The 14,176-nt window shown below is 43.7% G+C and overlaps 1 protein-coding gene across 1 annotated transcript in view; it reads left to right on the forward strand.

Moving 5' to 3' along the window:
• The window catches only part of LOC139388152 (whirlin-like), a 101,971-nt gene that overhangs the window by 57,109 nt on the left and 30,686 nt on the right, over positions 1-14,176 (forward strand). Inside the window, exons 3-4 of the mRNA XM_071134731.1 lie at positions 3,101-3,309; positions 6,486-6,522. Of these exons, the coding sequence (XP_070990832.1) occupies positions 3,101-3,309; positions 6,486-6,522 (246 nt within the window). The remainder of the gene's footprint in view (positions 1-3,100; positions 3,310-6,485; positions 6,523-14,176) is intronic.

Raw genomic sequence — 14,176 nt, forward strand, 5'->3', positions numbered from 1 at the left:
CAGAAATTCTGCTATTGGAATCGGCCTACCTTGAAAATCAGACATTTCTTCAATGCTCCATTAAAAAAGGAACCCGGTTTTGGTCACTTTCTCACTATAAAAACCCCGATGGTGAGGTTGATGCTATGTGTGCCTGCGGTCACGTAGGCTTCAGAAAAATTGCCATGCTGGCATCTAGTCTATTTAGTCAGGCAATGTCCACATTATTCTCCCACATTTTAGAATGTAATAATCATTTGACTATTGAGGCCTGAAAAAAATCATTATTATTGTGGTAATGGCCTACTTTTTCATGCTTTTCGGGGGTGATGGAGGGGTTCTATAATAGGCCCTATATGTACAATTATATCAATTATACAATTGGATAATATTAAGGTCCATGATTGTTTTTTAAGTCCCAGAAAGTTCTTCAATTTGACTTGCCAATGTCTGTATGAACCCTGCTTAAAAGATGCCTAAGCCTATGTTGTTGTATAGGAGAAGTTATGGGCCAATTTGCATATATTCCATTTCATTCCTCTAAGTACACGGAACTGCATAGAAATCCTTTTTGTTACTGTTTCAACCCATTTCGAAGTGTTTATCTCAATGTCACACATTGCCCCCATTATTTATAGAAAGACCCACGTATGTCTGCTCTCTGTTTAGTGAAGTGGGTCCCTATACTTATTGTACTGCTGCATAGATGGGCTACCTCCCAAATGGCACCCTATTCCCCTCATAATATATTCTCTATATTATAGGGAATATGGTTTCATTTGGGATGCATACATTATTTATCTATATAGTCCACAGTCCAGAGTGCTATATCATTTCACGCATATGATGATCTTGTAGATGATCAGAGATCAGCCAAGTGCTTCATGTGAGGTCAGAGGTCATGTATGAGTCTACGGGGGGGGGGGGGGGGGGGGGGGGGGGGGTGCAGTGCAGTGAGACATGGGTGATGTCCCAAATTGCTCCCTATTCACAATTTTTGACCAGAACCCCAACGGCACTGGTCAAATGTTGTGCACTACATAGGGAATAGGGTACCGTTCGCAGCTGGAGATCAACATCAGTAGACAGAGTAGTCTTCAGTGGCCTTTAGATCTCTACTCTCAAACTCCTCACAGTCTCACCAGGAGTCGGAGAATACCTCTGACTCTGTGTTCCACGTCTCTACCTGGGATCTACAGTGCCTTCAGAAAGTGTTCCTACCCCTTGACTCATTTAGTTGTGTTACAGCCTGAATTCAAACTGGATTCATTTAATTTCCCCCCCATCTACACACAACACCCCATAATGACAAAGTGAAAGCGTTTGAAATAAAAAGGACATTAAATACAGAAATAAAGAATCTCATTTACATAATATTCACACCCCTGAGTCAATGTTGGGGTGGGGGCGGCAGGGTAGCCTAGTGGTTAGAGCGTTGGACTAGTAACCGGAAGGTTGCGAGTTCAAACCCCCGAGCTGACAAGGTACAAATCTGTCGTTCTGCCCCTGAACAGGCAGTTAACCCACTGTTCCCAGGCCGTCATTGAAAATAAGAATTTGTTCTTAACTGACTTGCCTGGTTAAATAAAGGTAAAATAAAAATAATAAAAAAAAAAATGTTAAGATCAACTTTGGCAGCGATTACTGCTGTGAGCCTTTCTCGGGTGAGTCTCTAAAAGCTTTGCACAACTGGATTCTTTGCACTCTGGGAGGGCGACACTGTGGAGTTGTCAACCGTGACGGAGAGGTCTTTGAGCGGGCAGGCCTTCCCCGGGAGGAAGAGCAGCTCCGTCTTGTCGAGGTTGAGCTTGAGGTGGTGGGCCGACATCCAATTTCAGATATCTGCCTGGCACGCAGAGATGCGTGTCGCCACCTGGGTGTCAGAAGGGGGGAAGGAGAAAATAAGTTGAGTGTCATTCTCATAGCAATAATAGGAGAGACCATGTTAGGATATGACGGAGCCGAGTGACCTGGAGAAGAGGAGAGGACCTAGAACCGAGCCCTGGGGGACAACAGTAGTGAGAGTACGTGGCGCAGACACAGGTCCACTCCACGTCATCTGGTAAGAGCGGCCTCTCAGGTAGGATGCACTCCAAGAATGTGCAGAGCCTAAAATGCCCTGAGAGGATTTGATGGTTCATGATGTCAAAGGCAGTGGATAGATCTAGGAGGATGAGAACAAACATTAAACTCTAACTGTTTAAAAGTAACTTTTGGCCTCATAGGGAAATCCCTGAGTGGTTTTCTTACTCTCCAGCACCTGAGTTAGGAAGGACGCCTGTATCTTTGTAGTGACTGGGTGTATTGATACACCATCCATAGTGTAATTAATAATGTCACCATGCTCAGTGGGATATTCAGTGTCTGCTTTTTATTTTTACCCATCTACCAATTCTTTAATTAACTTGTAAAAATAGGAAGGCCTAGATCTATCCACTGCATTTGACATCATCGTGTCTGCGCCACGTACTCTCACTACTGTTGGCATTGGGAAACCTCTCTGCCCTTTTTGGCTGAATCTGTGTTTGAAATCCACTGCTCGACTGAGGAACCTTATAGATAATTGCATGTGGTGGGGTACAGAGATGAGGTAATTAAAAAATCATGTTAAACACTATTATTGCACACAGAGCGAGTCCATGCAACTTATTTTGTGACTTGTTAAAGCAGGTTTTTTCCTACTGAACTTATTTAGTCTTGCCTAAGCAAAGAGGTTGAAAACTTATTAACTCAAGACATTACAGCTTTTCATTTTTAATTAACTTGTAAAAATGTATAAAAACATAATTCCACTTTGACATTATGGGGTACTGTATATAGATAGACCAGTGACACAAAATCTAAATATAATCCATTTTAAATTCAGGCTGTAACACAACAAAATGTGGAAAAAGTCAAGTGATGTGAATACTTTCTGAAGGCACTATACCTCCCTGTGAAGTTCAGCACTGACCGATCTACCTCCCACTCTGTTTGTTATCTAACACTCTCGTCTGTTCTCTACTGGACTCTACCGCTCTGACCCCACTGTGTCACCTCTGACCTGTGTACTGTAACCTAGTGTCTGCCCATGCCACTCCACCCACCAGCCCTTCCTCTCTATGCCCTCCCCGCCCCGCAGGTGGGTGACCAGATCCTGGAGGTGAACGGGCGCAGCTTCCTGGGCATCCCACACGACGAGGCGGTGCGCATGCTCAAGTCGTCGCGCCACCTGATGATGACGGTGAAGGATGTGGGGCGCCTGCCGCACGCCAGGACGGTGGTGGGGGAGACCAAGTGGATCACTAGCTCCCAGATAGCAGAGAGCTCCGCCAGTGGCAGCGTGGCTGGGTAAGAGAGATGGGGAAGGAGGGGGGTGGGGAGAGATAGGGAGACTATGGTGGGTATAGGGTGAAGGAAAGGGGTGAAATATGACAGGATGACAGGGTGAGATGGAGGTTTGGGTATGTGTGATATAGACGAGGGGATTGCAGAGGGGGTAATTGATTTTTGAAGATAAGCCACACTATAGAGAGAGAGTGGTGGAGGGAGATGGGGGGAGGGGGCATTTAAAACTAGGATTCGCTAATTAAATTGGAATCTCCGGGTGGCACAAGCGCTGGATTTAATGTGCCATTTCAAGAGGGCATCGCACAATTTTTCCATCTTTGATTTTACAGTATGTCCCTTTACTGGCCCCAGCGGTCATGCTTTGAGTTGGTTTATTTTCTCGTGGTCTAAAAACAAATGATGTTATCGGCTGCTTGATCGCTACAATAAACTAGAATCACTTTCACAAAGACGTTGGACTTCTTCGCATTGTGATGAAAGACACAAGTACCTGTTTATCTATTCTGCCCGTACTGTAGATCCATTCTGCGTGCATGTCATGAGGCACGTATGTGTCGTAAATTCAGTTGAAAGACTTCCATACATTTCCATTCAAATGATTGTCTATGTGTGCCAGGTTATTTAGTGTCACTCCGGTGAAAAAGTGAAATGAGAGACAGTAAAAAAAGGACAAGATAGAAACTTCACTCAGACGTGAACGATGCAGTTCCATGAGAAATAGAGGAAGAAAAAAAGGGAACATAAATGTCACCACTTAACCCATCAATTATATGGAAATGTCATTTCCCAGCTAATCCCAAGCACATGAAGCACAAGTCTGTCTGTCTGTCTGTCTGGCTGTCTGTCTGTGTGTCTGTGTGGGGGGGGGGGGGGGGGGGGGTTTTCTGCTCTGCTCCAACTCAGTGTCATTTGCTGTAATGCATCTCTCATGATTAAGAAAGCTTTGGAGCACTGGTCGCACACCAGACAGAGGAATACATCTGCACGGTAGCTGGACATGTTTAACTAGAAGACCAGAAGAGCCCACAAGAATAGTAAACAAATAAACATTTGACTAACTGGGGACATTTTGTTAGCCCCTACAAGCTCAAATGCTATTTCTATAGGGTTAAGTTTTGAATTAGTGTTAGGGTTAGAATTCAGTTTAGGGTACAGGTTAGGAGTTAAACAAATCAAATCACATTTGTCACATGCGTCGAATACAACAGGAGTACAGGAGTACCTTACAGTGAAATGAGTGAAAAAAATAAGTGTTTAGAAAGTATTTTAAATAAAAATAAATACAAAAAATAAGAAATTAGAGGTAATTGAGGTAATATGTACATGTAGCTGGAGATAAAGTAACAATGCATAGATAATAAAGAGAGAGTAGCAGCAGTGTAAAACTGGGTGGGTGGGGGGGGGGTTAGTACAAATAGTCTGGGTAGCCATTTGATTAGCTGTTCAGGAGTCTTATGGCTTGGGGGTAGAAGCTGTTAAGAAGCATTTTGGACCTAGACTTGGCACTCTGCTACCGCATGGCAAGCGGAGAGAACAGTCTATGACTGGGGTGGCTGGAGTCTTAGGACATTTTTAGGGCCTTCCTCTGACACCGCCTGGTATAGAGGTCCTGGACGGCAGGAAGCTTGGCCCCAGTGATGTACTGGGCCATACACACTACCCTCTGTTGAGCCTTGCGGTCGGAGGCCGAGCAGTTGCCATACCAGGCGGTGATGCTCCCGATGGTGCAGCTGTAGAAAATCTTGAGGATCTGAGGACCGATGCCAAATCTTTTAGTCTCCTGAGGGGCAATAGGCGTTGTCATGCCCTCTTCACGACTGTCTTGGTGTGTTTGGACCATGACAGTTCGTCGGTGATGTGGACACCAAGGAACTTGAAGCTCTCAACCTGCTCCAATAGAGCCCTGTCAATGAGAATAGGGGTGTGCTCTGCCCTCCTTCTCCTGTAGTCCACAATCATCTTGTTTGTATTGATCACCACACTGCCAGGTCTCTGACCTCCTCACTATTGGCTGTCTCATTGTTGTCGGTGATCAGGGCTACCACTGGTGTGTCGTCAGCAAACTTAATGATGGTGTTGGAGTCGTGATTGGCCATGCAGTCATGGGTCAACAGGGAGTACAGGAGAGGACTGAGAACGCACCCTTGAGGGGCCCCTGTGTTGAGGATCAACGTGCAGATGTGTTGTTACCTACCCTTACCACCTGGGGCGACCCATCAGGAAGTCCAGGATCCAGTTGCAGAGGGAGGTGTTTAGTCCTAGGGTCTTTAGCTTAGTGATGAGCTTTGAGGGCACTATGAGCTGTAGTCAATGAATAGCATTCTGTCATAGGTGTTCCTTTTGTCCAGGTGGGAAAGGGCAGTGTGGAGTGCAATAGAGATTGCAACATCTGTTGATCTGTTGGGGCGGTATGCAAATTGGAGTGGGTCTAGGGTTTCTGGGATAATGGTGTTGATGTGAGCCATGACCAGCCTTTCAAAGAACTTCATGACTACAGACGTGAGAGCTACGGGTCGGTAGTAATTTAGGCAGGTTACCTTGGTGTTCTTGGGCACAGGGACTATGTTGGTCTGCTTGAAACATGGTATTACTGACTCGGTCAGGGACTGAAAATGTCAGTCAAGACACTTGCCAGTTGGTCAGCGCATGCTCGGAGTACAGGTCCTGGTAATCCGTCTGGCCCTGCAACCTTGTGAATGTTGACCTGTTTAAAGTTCTTACTCACATTGGCTATGGAGAGCGTGATCACACAGTCGTCCGGGAACAGCTGGTGTTGTCATGCATACTTCAGTGTTGTTTGTCTCGAAGCGCACATAGCTAGGGCTAGTTTTAGGGTAAAGGTTAGGAGCTAGGGTTAGGTTTAGGTGTTAGGGTTAGGGTAAGGGTTAGAGTTAGGGAAAATAGGATTTTGAATGGGACAAGAATTGTGTGTCCTCACAAGGTTAGTTAAACAAGAGTGTGTGTGTGTGTGTGCTTGTGTGTGTGTGTTTGTGTGATTGTTTGTGTGCATGCGTGTGTGTGTTTGTGTGCGTGCGTGCGTTTGTGTGTGTCCACATATTCTCAGAGAGACAGGAAATTAGAAAATGCTGGCAGTGATACCTGTGTGTCTGGAGTGAACTGTCATGAGTCATGAGTACAGTGCAATAATGTGTTCTGTTTACCTGTGTGTCCTGCAGCTTGTCCATGGACCAAGGAGCCTCTGCATCAGGAAAGGTAAGGCCCACCTCCACACGGAGATCTGTCTTTGAAATCGGTAGTTTTATACTTGTGTGTGCATGCGTATGTACTTGTCTGTGTGCGTGCATGTTACAAATCCCTTTTGGCCCGACAGTCTAGGGGGGATGGTAGTGAGACCCGTAACATAACTCATGTAAATTATAATTGTGACAAAGTACGTGTGAACGAAATAACCACGACAACCGAAATAATACCGTCAAACTCAGGGTTTATTTATAAACACACGGTAATGGGGGGAGCAGGAAAAGGGGCTGAGCTGGACCCAAGGAAAGAAACAATAAGTATTCAAAACACCCCTAAGCTAGACTAGCCTATTTCAACAACAGCTAACTAACTAACCAAAAATACAGTGGGTAGTCCGCCCAGTTCTAACTAGTGTGTTTTAACAAAGTTTATCTACGGGTAGTGTATGCCCATGGGCGACTTGTCTTGGTTTCCCCTTTTCCCACCAGCAAACACCATAAGCAAAAACAATACTCACAGGAGATGACAAAGTGCTATGGAGGTGCCCAAACAAAAGAGAGGTTAATTAATACACAGAGAGCGAGCGAAGAACAGAGATCTACAAACATGGCATTTACAAAGAGATTGAGCTACTGAAATCTATGAAAAACAGAGATCTACCAACATGGCATTACAAAGAGATTGAGCTCTTGAAATCTATGAAAAACAGAGATCTACCAACATGGCATTACAAAGAGATTGAGCTCTTGAACAAACAAATTATGGGGTTTTTAAACCATGGGGAAGGAACTGTGATAGGGTAGGAAACAGGAGGAGGTGTGTCTTCTGATTGATGGGTTGATTGTTGACTGATTGGGGAGTGATGATTTTCACCTGTGAGGGGAGAATGAGAGAAAAGAAACACACACACGCACAGGATACACACACAGGATAACTGTATCCGTAACAGTGCACATGTGTGTGAGAACGCACTACTTACTTACCATGCTTGTGTGTTTGTGTGTGTGTGTGCTGGAGGCTGTGTCTGTGTGCACATTATCATATTTCAAATAAAATAAAATATTACTGTCAAATGTTGTTTGTATGATCATATTTGTTCTCTCTCCATCTGTGTCCACATCTGGGACAGCGTGGCGTCATGTCAGCCTCTAGGGAGAGAGGGACGCTGGGATTGCAGCCATGTCACGCGGTGGCCCCAGTGTTATTGAGTGTGAGGGCATCAGCAGGGCGAGAGGCCAGGGTTAGAGAACATGACCTGAGGAGAGGGAGCGGGACTGTACATAGCTCTGGTCCAAGGCATTACGTGCAGCTTGCTGATGCTGTTCATTCTTTTCATTTTCCTCATCAATCTACACACAATACCACATAATGACAATGGGAAAACAGGTTTTTAGAATTAAAATCAGAAATACCTTATTTACATAAGTATTCAGACCCTTTGCTATGAGACTCAAAATTGAGCTCAGGTGCATCCTGTTTCCATTTATCATCCTAAAATAAAAAAGTAACACAAGAGGAATAAAATAAAATACACAAGAATGTACAGTAGAAGGTACTGTAGAATGTACTGTAGAATGTACTGTAGAATGTACTGTAGAAGGTACTGTAGAAGGTACTGTAGAATGTACTGTAGAATGTACTGTAGAAGGTACTGTAGAATGTACTGTAGAATGTACTGTAGACGGTACTGTAGAATGTACTGCAGAAGGTACTGTAGAATGTACTGTAGACGGTACTGTAGAAGGTACTGTAGAAGGTACTGTAGAATGTACTGTAGAAGGTACTGTAGAATGTACTGTAGAATGTACTGTATCACATCCGGCCGTGATTGGGAGTCCCATAGGGCAGCGCACAATTGGCCCAGCGTCGTCTGGGTTTGGCCTGTGTAGGCCGTCATTGTAAATAAGAATTTGTTCTTAACTGACTTGCCTAGTTAAATATAGGTGACATTTTTTTATATATATATATGTACAGGGAGTACCAGTACCAGATCATTGTGCAGAGGTACAAGGTATTTGAGGTAGATATGTACATGAAGGCAGGGTAAAGTGACTAGACATAAGGATACATAATAATAAGAGTAGAATAAAGAACAGAGCAGCAGCAGCAAATTATGTGTGTAAAAGTGTGTGCGCATGTGTGTAATGTGTATGTGTGTTTGTGTTCTCAGTCTGGGTGTGTGTGTGTGTGTGTGTGGGCGTATGTAGTGTATGGGAATGTACAGTGCCTTGCGAAAGTATTCGGCCCCCTTGAACTTTGCGACCTTTTGCCACATTTCAGGCTTCAAACATAAAGATATAAAACTGTATTTTTTTTGTGAAGAATCAACAACAAGTGGAACACAATCATGAAGTGGAATGACATTTATTGGATATTTCAAACTTTTTTAACAAATCAAAAACTGAAAAATTGGGCCTGCAAAATTATTCAGCCCCTTTACTTTCAGTGCAGCAAACTCTCTCCAGAAGTTCAGTGAGGATCTCTGAATGATCCAATGTTGACCTAAATGACTAATGATGATAAATACAATCCACCTGTGTGTAATCAAGTCTCCGTATAAATGCACCTGCACTGTGATAATCTCAGAGGTCCGTTAAAAGCGCAGAGAGCATCATGAAGAACAAGGAACACACCAGGCAGGTCCGAGATACTGTTGTGAAGAAGTTTAAAGCCGGATTTGGATACAAAAAGATTTCCCAAGCTTTAAACATCCCAAGGAGCACTGTGCAAGCGATAATATTGAAATGGAAGGAGTATCAGACCACTGCAAATCTACCAAGACCTGGCCGTCCCTCTAAACTTTCAGCTCATACAAGGAGAAGACTGATCAGAGATGCAGCCAAGAGGCCCATGATCACTCTGGATGAACTGCAGAGATCTACAGCTGAGGTGGGAGACTCTGTCCATAGGACAACAATCAGTCGTATAATGCACAAATCTGGCCTTTATGGAAGAGTGGCAAGAAGAAAGCCATTTCTTAAAGAGATATCCATAAAAAGTGTCGTTTAAAGTTTGCCACAAGCCACCTGGAAGACACACCAAACATGTGGAAGAAGGTGCTCTGGTCAGATGAAACCAAAATTGAACTTTTTGGCAACAATGCAAAACGTTATGTTTGGCGTAAAAGCAACACAGCTGAACACACCATCCCCACTGTCAAACATGGTGGTGGCAGCATCATGGTTTGGGCCTGCTTTTCTTCAGCAGGGACAGGGAAGATGGTTAAAATTGATGGGAAGATGGATGGAGCCAAATACAGGACCATTCTGGAAGAAAACCTGATGGAGTCTGCAAAAGACCTGAGACTGGGACGGAGATTTGTCTTCCAACAAGACAATGATCCAAAACATAAAGCAAAATCTACAATGGAATGGTTCAAAAATAAACATATCCAGGTGTTAGAATGGCCAAGTCAAAGTCCAGACCTGAATCCAATCGAGAATCTGTGGAAAGAACTGAAAACTGCTGTTCACAAATGCTCTCCATCCAACCTCACTGAGCTCGAGCTGTTTTGCAAGGAGGAATGGGAAAAAAATTCTCTCTCTCGATGTGCAAAACTGATAGAGACATACCCCAAGCGACTTACAGCTGTAATCGCAGCAAAAGGTGGCGCTACAAAGTATTAACGTAAGGGGGCTGAATAATTTTGCACGCCCAATTTTTCAGTTTTTGATTTGTTAAAAAAAAGTTTGAAATATCCAATAAATGTCATTCCACTTCATGATTGTGTCCCACTTGTTGTTGATTCTTCACAAAAAAATACAGTTTTATATCTTTATGTTTGAAGCCTGAAATGTGGCACAAGGTCGCAAAGTTCAAGGGGGCCGAATACTTTCGCAAGGCACTGTATGTGGGTTTTGTGTGGGCATGTCAATGTAATGTCTGGGAGTGTGTATATCTGGCCCGCCAACAATAATGTTTGGCCCCCCCAAAAGCCCCCCAATTTAATTATCAATCTTTTTTTCATTAAAATAAAGAAATTAATAAATCTCGAACCAAAAAGTCCTAAATGCAATATCCCAAGAAGGGAGTTACCCCACCTAAATAATGCAAACGTTACATTTTCATTTCATTCATGAGGAGAGAGAATGCAGGAGACAGTCAACTAATAAAGCGGGCAGCGGACCATTTTGTGGTGCTGAAACGTAAAGCTGCAACCTCAGCACAATCAAGAGGAGGTGAACAGCGCCTGGTGCTGAAAATATAGCTAACGTCTGATGTAAGTGGCACACAGCAACAGATGGAGAAAAACTACACCAGTCGAGTAATTCATTTCAACTGTAATGTAGATGCAGGGAGTCAGGAAGCAGGTGCAGTTAGTGAGTTCAATAACAACGAACATGGAACGATACAAAACAAGAGAAACACAAACAATACTACCTGGTGGGTGATAACAACCGAGTGCTATGTAAAGGGGAAGTAATCAGGGTGGTGATGAAGTCCAGGTGTGCGGAATGAAGGTTGCCAGATGTGCATAAGAATGGGTTGCCAGGACCGGGGGTTAGCAGACCGGCAATGTCGATCGCTGGAGAGGGGTCTAGTCGGAGTGGATGTGACGTGACTACCTACCCTCGATGTCCAGGGGAGGCGGAAGGGTGTCGTGGGGGACGGCATCAGCGTTGGAGCCTCACGTCCTCTCCACCTGCCTGTTGGACTGAGGTCAGTACCTGGGTGTGAGGTTGACCGTGACCCCCAGCTTCTCCATCAAGGCTCTCCAGACATGTGACATGAATTGGGGACCACGGTCAGAGACAATATCCTCCAGAAGGCCATAGTGCTGGAAGACCTGCTGAAACAGAGCCTCAGCAACCTAGAGGGTGGTAGGGAGACCAGAGAGAGGGATAAGCATGCCACCAAAATGCACACAAGGACTCGGCTCTCCAGAGCGCATCCCTGATTTGTCTCGATGTCTGGAATTCAATCAGCTCAGTTTGAATTGCGGCCTCATCCAGCGAGGGTATCGTTTTCTTAGCAAGGGAGGAGAATTCTCCACCTGGGCGGACTGTGAGAAGAGCACGAACGCAACGCAATGATATCCTTGGGCATGCTGTAATCTTCAAATCTAGTGGAGAAGTCCCTCAGCTGCTTGTTGAAATCTTCCATCACCTCTGTGACAATGCTGTGGCCTGGTCCCTCTGCCTGTTGTTTCTTCAGTGTGCTGAAATGCCGTTGCTTTCTAGATGACAAGTCGAAATCGAACGACTCAAGCTTCCTAAATCAAATCACATTTTATTTGTCACATACACATGGTTAGCAGATGTTAATGCGAGTGTAGCGAAATGCTTGTGCTTCTAGTTCCGACAATGCAGTAATAACCAACAAGTAATCTAGCTAACAATTCCAAAACTACAACCTTATAGTAAGGGGATAAAAAATATGTACATAAAGATATATGAATGAGTGATGGTACAGAGCGGCATAGGCAAGATACAGTAGATGGTATTGAGTACAGTATATACATATGAGATGAGTATGTAAACAAAGTGGCATAGTTAAAGTGGCTAGTGATACATGTATTACATAAAGATGCAGTAGATGATATAGAGTACAGTATATACATATACATATGAGATGAGTAATGTAGGGTATGTAAACAATATATTAGGTAGCATTGTTTAAAGTGGCTAGTGATATATTTTACATCATCCTAGTAAAGGCCTCAAGTTTTCCCACCGTGTCCACGCCTGTTTTCCCTCTTCCTTTTCACTGCAGATTGAACCTGTTTCATTTACAGAATGTCAGGCAAAAAAAAGCTGTGTGCGTTGCTTACAGTTGATGTTTCGATGTTTCTGCGTCGGGCCTCTGTCTGGGACAGGAAGGCCACTTTGAAAGGTCCGTGCTTCAAAGTTCCAGGTTCAGAATTATGTCTGAGATTGAATTCTTTGCAAACGGCGACATTTTCATTGCAAATAAGACACACTGGCTTGTCATTGGGAAAAGATGGTAAGATGAGCGCACATCTCTCTGCTCTTTTGATACTTTTTGAGAGGGACATTTTCTCTTGCTATCAAGCTAATTGTTCTGAACGAATGTTTTCCCCCACCAATCAACGCACAGAAGTAGACAAAAATAATTGTATGAGCGTAATCAGATCAAAATGATTGTTGTTGTCACTGAACATATTATGTAATAATCAGATGTGTTAAAAATGTTGCTCAATTCGTAGTGTAGGACAATAAATTGTGCTAATATGGTTCTGGCTCGCCGACTATTAGCACAGAAAGAAATTGGCCCGGGGCCAAACCTAGTTGACGAACCCTGGTGTATATGGTTTGTATAGTCTAGTGCAGTGGTTCTTAACCTTGTTGGAGGTACTGAACCCCACCAGTTTCATATGCGCATTCACCGAACCCTTCTTAAATTGGAAAAATAAAATGTGATTTTTTTCTAATTCAAAACATAGGTATATATTTTACTGGTGCACAAAATGAACCGTGCATCAACATCACTGTGTTCAAAGAACAAAATCATCAAAACATGATTTTCACACAAAAACAAAAACATAATAATGAATATTTATTGCAAATCAGTGTGACTTCTGCTGTTGCCTTTCAGAGACCAGTTCAGAAATGCGCGGCTTCACCTTGGCAAGTGCCACTCTGTTCCTTTTCTTCGTTTTTATGTCCAGCATCCTCGAAAAGGATTGCTCGCAAAGATATGTTGTAACAAACGGTATGAAAATCTCCAGAGCTTTCTTAGCAATAACAGGGTACGTTACCATTTGTTGACAACAAAACGTTGAAAGCGTTGTTGTTCTGAAGAGTTGCTGTTGAACCTGGCTCTGCTGAATTTCAATGATTTTATCGAGGTATTCATCATTGACATCTGTTGTCTCAACACTAAACGTGAACGGCTGTCTCACCCATGCTGGATATGACTCTCGTAGGGAAGTATCAGTCGAGTGCGTGGCAATTGCTTGCTTCAGTTCCGCGGGTACAGAAATGTCTCCGATTCCAGAAACATCTTCGATCTTACTTACAGTCGTCCAGCAGGGGAAAGTTTGCGAAGTTATCGTTCTCTGTTCGTCGTTTCCATAACGGTAGCTTTTTTTTTAAAAGCCTTCAGGTTTTCCTCCGCTTTGATGATGTTGACTCCATCGCCATCTTTTGATTGAGAGCTGCGAAGATATCAGCCATGTACGCTAAAATGAGAATGACCTCAGAATCTTTGAAGCAATATGCATGACAATGTTGGTGCTCTTGCAAAAACAGGGCTAATTCCACACGCACGGCAAAAACACGATTCAGCACCTGTCCCCGGGATAACCACCGAACGTTAGAATGGTACAGAAGTACCTCAAATTCAGAGCCCATTTCTTTACACAGCTCACTGAAGATGCGGTGCCTCAGAGCACTAGTTGGCACATAGTTCACGCATTCCGCTACAATTTGTAATACTTCTACTAGTTTTGGAGGCAAGGTTTTTGTTGCCAACGCATGCCTGTGCAGAATACAATGCGTAACAATGATGTATGGTGCATCGGCTTTCACTAGCGCACCAAAACCAGACTTTATTCCCAGCATGACTGGAGCTCCGTCCGAACAAACTGCAGAAACCATATCCCACGAAAGATTGTTGTCTTTGGAGAAGTCATCCACAAGTTTCTTCACATCGGCTGCCTTAGTTGTTGTTGTAAGAGGCTTACAAAATAAAAAAATATTCCTTT

Source organism: Oncorhynchus clarkii, chromosome 29, assembly GCF_045791955.1.
Source record: "Oncorhynchus clarkii lewisi isolate Uvic-CL-2024 chromosome 29, UVic_Ocla_1.0, whole genome shotgun sequence".
In the NCBI taxonomy this organism is placed as follows: domain Eukaryota; kingdom Metazoa; phylum Chordata; class Actinopteri; order Salmoniformes; family Salmonidae; genus Oncorhynchus; species Oncorhynchus clarkii.